Raw genomic sequence first — 4,356 nt, forward strand, 5'->3', positions numbered from 1 at the left:
TACTGCTTCTCTAATTATTATACTTCATAATTATGGAAAGGGCAGGCGGATCCAGGCCAGTCATTAATTGGCTAGCAAATGAAGTGTTGCAAAGAACATCTTGTGATTATAATTCAATGCCAGTTAACACAGATACTTCTTACCACACGTTATGGGAAAGAAACAACCACTTTTCCTGAGCTCAATCAGCTCAGCTTTTCTTCCCCCTCATTGGAAGAACAAAGCTCTTACTGCCTCTATTACAAAAGTCAAAACCCCTACAATGTACGAAGGGGGGAGACAAAATATGACAAACACATCCCTGAGACAGGCCTTCTGAGCAAGGGGTGGGATGAAGAGTTCCCACCTCAAGAATGCCATAGAAATCCAGACCCCCTTTTACATCCCCAAAGAGCAGCGGCAGGCACAGCCCAGAGAGCAAAGCCCTGTGGTAAGGGACACCTGAACAAGAACTTCACAGGAGAATGGGACCAAAACAAGTATCAACCCTCTTACTCCCAAAAGCATCCGAGTTACACCATAACCAGAAATTCTGTTAGTAACTATGAAAAGTGCCCACAATAAGCAGAAACAGCTAATCAAACCTGGGTAAAACCACAGGACTTGAGTGCTGTGACTCAAACATCACCAGAAACAGCACTCCACAGTTAAAATTATTTCTCTAGTGACTATATATATATATATCTTAGTGATAAACCAGACAACACTACTTAAACAGCTACAAGTATTTAGACTCTGCATATCCCTTTACCCAGTACAAATACATGCCATCCTTCCGTTAGTCATAATGCAGTTTTCAAAACACAAGCTTCTTCTATGATGCGGATGGCTGAATCAAGTGGTTAAGATAAAAAGGAACAAAGTACATCAGCAGTGGAGGAGAATGGAGCCCTACCAGAGCATCTGAACTACTCTGCAGAATGGAAAAGCAGGTTTTGGGTGGGTTTGGGTTTTTAACTTTTAGAATTCTAGAAGACAAACAGAAAAAAAAAAAAAAAACCAGAATAATATTTGGTATTTCACATTTTTATTAGCTTCTTGCTGGCAGGCATTACACTTGGGAATAATATTGCACCAGGCATTAAAAATATGAATTCTACCACAGGGACATTTTGCCTTTAGAATCCAATATAAATATTTCTAATCATATTTCCATGGCTACAGATAATATTTGGTTGCTTGATTTATATGCATAGAAAGAAACAGTTGTCATAACTGTAAGAAAGTGTACTTATCAAGTACTTTTAAAGGGTGGGATTTGTTTTCCTAGAATATTACAATACTGTTTATTGATTTAGAAACTAAATTAGTCTACATGATAGCAGCTTTTCCCCAACTGCATCTGAAATTCTGTTTGTTTCTTGCTCCCAGTATCATAGCATTAGATGGATTAGAAACCATTTAGACAGAGGTAATTTTAGCACTTTAAGTTGCGTCAGAGAATTGTGTTAATGACACAAAACACCCTATTGTACTAATTCTGGGACTCCCTCTTTCAAACAAAAAGGTGTCTTGACTGAACAGGCACATGCATGTTTTTTTGTGAACAGGACGAAAGGACAGAGCTGCTAGAGAACGTAACTCCTCCAGTCCTCACTGATAAACAATAAATAGTTGTATAAAAAAAAAAAAAAGAAAGAAAAAGCCCACATTGTTGCTTTAGTCAAAATCCAGACTCTCTCAGGTTTACTGTCCTGATGCAGTGCTAATGACTGAAGCGGCTCCTGTGGAGTCAGAATCAGTCATCTGTTTTCCGTGCCAGTCTGCAGAAAGTCCAGTTATGCTCCACTGTGTTTTCATTGGCACGCTCGCTCATATGATGAACCCTGGTGTTCCTGATCGTGAAGCCTTGCTTTGTGATGTACTCCATCAGATGGACCCGGAGCGACACTTCCTGGTGGTAATCGCACGGCCCGAAGGTGAAGGAAACCTGGCAGTCCCTGGTGTCCATCATATGCTTATTCCACTTGGTGAAGTGGTTTGAAATGCCTTCCAGTAACGAATGGACTTTCGTCGTGATAGTGAGCTGCGTGATGATTACAGCCACCGGGTTGGAGTACTTGGAAAGCTTCCGGGTGCTGGACAGCTCCACCACCTCCTCAAAGGTATCCACAGGATACAGCGGCTTGGGGTCATTAAGACACTGAATTAGCGGTTCGATCTGATAGAAGTCCGCTTCCTTCCGAAGTAGGTCGAACTCCTTGAAGTCCAGTGGCAAAGTGAGCTCTGAGGTCCTTAAAAAGTTAAGAACATAACGGAAAAGTGGTCCATCTCTGTCAATAAAGTAATTGCCCTGAGAGTCCCTGGCAGTGGGGAAGTCTCCCCTGAACATGGCCCCAAGCATTGAGTCAGGATATCTCGTTAGAGTTGTGAGGGATGTCGTGTACATGTGTCCACCCACATTTAGCGTGACTGGATCAGTCATCTAGAAAGAGAGAAATTGCAGAGTTGATCAAGCCACCACAAGAAGATTCAGTCACCTCACTGACACACACAGCAAACACCAGTTGGAAACTGCGGGCTCTGGAGAGTGAAGCTTCTCCCATTCGAAGCCTTTAAGCGGTGTTTAAACCCGAACAAATCCAAGCCACCTAGCAACAGGGCACAACTGGCAACTGGACAGGACTGCACTTGGCATTCAGAACACACGCTTCCAGAACGCTTTAGAAATCTGAACAACTGAGCTACTGTCACAGAAGCAAGTTTTGCATTTGGGCAACAAGTTTTTTCCTATTCTACAGATGAGGAAATGAGAACAGAGAGATTTCCTGAAGAACAAGTTAGTCTGAATGAGGCCCGTCAGTGTTCCTTACTTTCACAATCTGTCCCTCGTTCTAAAGCAAAAAAGAAAGAAGCCAAAAAACCAAAACAAAACACGTGGAAAATATCAGCTGAACAGGTTTTTAGCCACTCTCTCTCCCTCAAAAGAGGATGACAGTGCGAGTGTAGACACAGGACCAAGAGTTCACAATCAAAATAATCCATTCACTGGTTAAAGGCATCATTAAAACAAGCAAACAGAAAAGAACTTTTCAGCTTTTACCTCTAAAAAGAAATATTTATTAGCAAATTAGCATGCTGCATAGAAGAGAAGGAGCAGAGCACAAGCCAGTCTGCATCAGCTTCCAGATAGCACATGAGGAAGCAAGAGAGAAAGGAACATAAATCCCATCTGGCCACCAACCCTAACAACCAGGACTGAGGCCAGCCAGAAAAGCGAGACATATGCACGGCAGCAGAATGTTTAGAGAGAGGGAAGAGGAGAAAAACGAGATGCGTTTGTCTAGTTTGAAACAGGGTTTACAAGGAAAAATATTTTTCTTTATAAATGAAATTACAAAGTCCTTCAAATTACAGGCAGGGAGCACTTTCAGCCTTTGTGTGTTAGGAAAACAGTGACAAGTGAGCTTAAGGCATCAGTTAAGTACTCACTGATGATACCTAAAAAATAGTGCCTGAGCTCTCCCCACAAACAGGATGCACAGTGAAGCGCTACAGAGAACGTATGTTGTCGTAACACACACGACTGAAGCTCTGGATCTACACAAGCCAGATCTGGACAGATTCTTACTGCAGGATGTTGAAAGCCCAGTTGCACCACGCAGCGCACACTCACCATATATCCCCAGTCTCCATTATCCATCTGTTCAATTGCTTGAACCGTGGTATTCCAAGTTTAACAAAAGGCTGCTGAAAGGATACGCAGTTCACCTCTTGTTATCTCCCTGCAGGAAAAAGCACACACAAAAACACAAGACAAAAAACAAAACATGGCAGACCGTCAGTACCTACAAGAACAACAAGTGGAAAGCTTTCTAATCAAAAGCAGGCACTCTGCCAGGAGAGCATTCAGCTACAAAACCACATTAGCAGGAGAATCTACAAAGGAGCTTCTCTCTTCTTTTCCCTTCATGCTACCCACAGGGCTGCCTCCAGAGCACACAGGTAATCACTCCACCAGCTGTCTGACCACCCCAGTTTTGTTAAAAAACAAGCAGTGTGCCTCTGAGGATAACACACATCCCCAAACAGACTACCTTTCACCTGGGAAACTGTGAGCACACTGAGAGACAGATGTCCTTTTCCCAATTAAAAGAAGTTTATTTAGCCACCATTGAGGTCATACACGTGATCTGTTAATTTCACTCAAAATTCCCATGCTCCAGTTTCAGACTGCACAGAAGAATAAACCAAGCATGAAAGTCAATGAAGAGTAAGAAAAAAAAAAATCATCTCACTGCAGAATTAATAATTCAGTAGTGGAGAACTGCAATTGATAGCAAGAGCATTCACCTGCGGAGTACGAGCGGACTTCACAGACACATACACCTCTGTAGGGAGAAACCAGAGGGCATC

At 42.5% G+C, this 4,356-nt stretch overlaps 1 protein-coding gene across 1 annotated transcript; it reads right to left on the reverse strand.

Moving 5' to 3' along the window:
* Window positions 1-550: 550 nt before the first annotated feature.
* KCTD6 (potassium channel tetramerization domain containing 6) lies at window positions 551-3,643 on the reverse strand (the record flags this gene model as incomplete). Its single annotated transcript, XM_084269652.1, has 2 exons — window positions 551-2,425; window positions 3,617-3,643. The coding sequence occupies 2 exons, from the start codon at window positions 3,641-3,643 to the stop codon at window positions 1,739-1,741; spliced, it is 714 nt and encodes a 237-aa protein (XP_084125778.1). The 3' UTR covers window positions 551-1,738.
* Window positions 3,644-4,356: the final 713 nt, after the last annotated feature.

This window comes from Gallinula chloropus, assembly GCF_964237585.1.
Source record: "Gallinula chloropus genome assembly, chromosome: 12".
Taxonomy (NCBI): Eukaryota; Metazoa; Chordata; class Aves; order Gruiformes; family Rallidae; genus Gallinula; species Gallinula chloropus.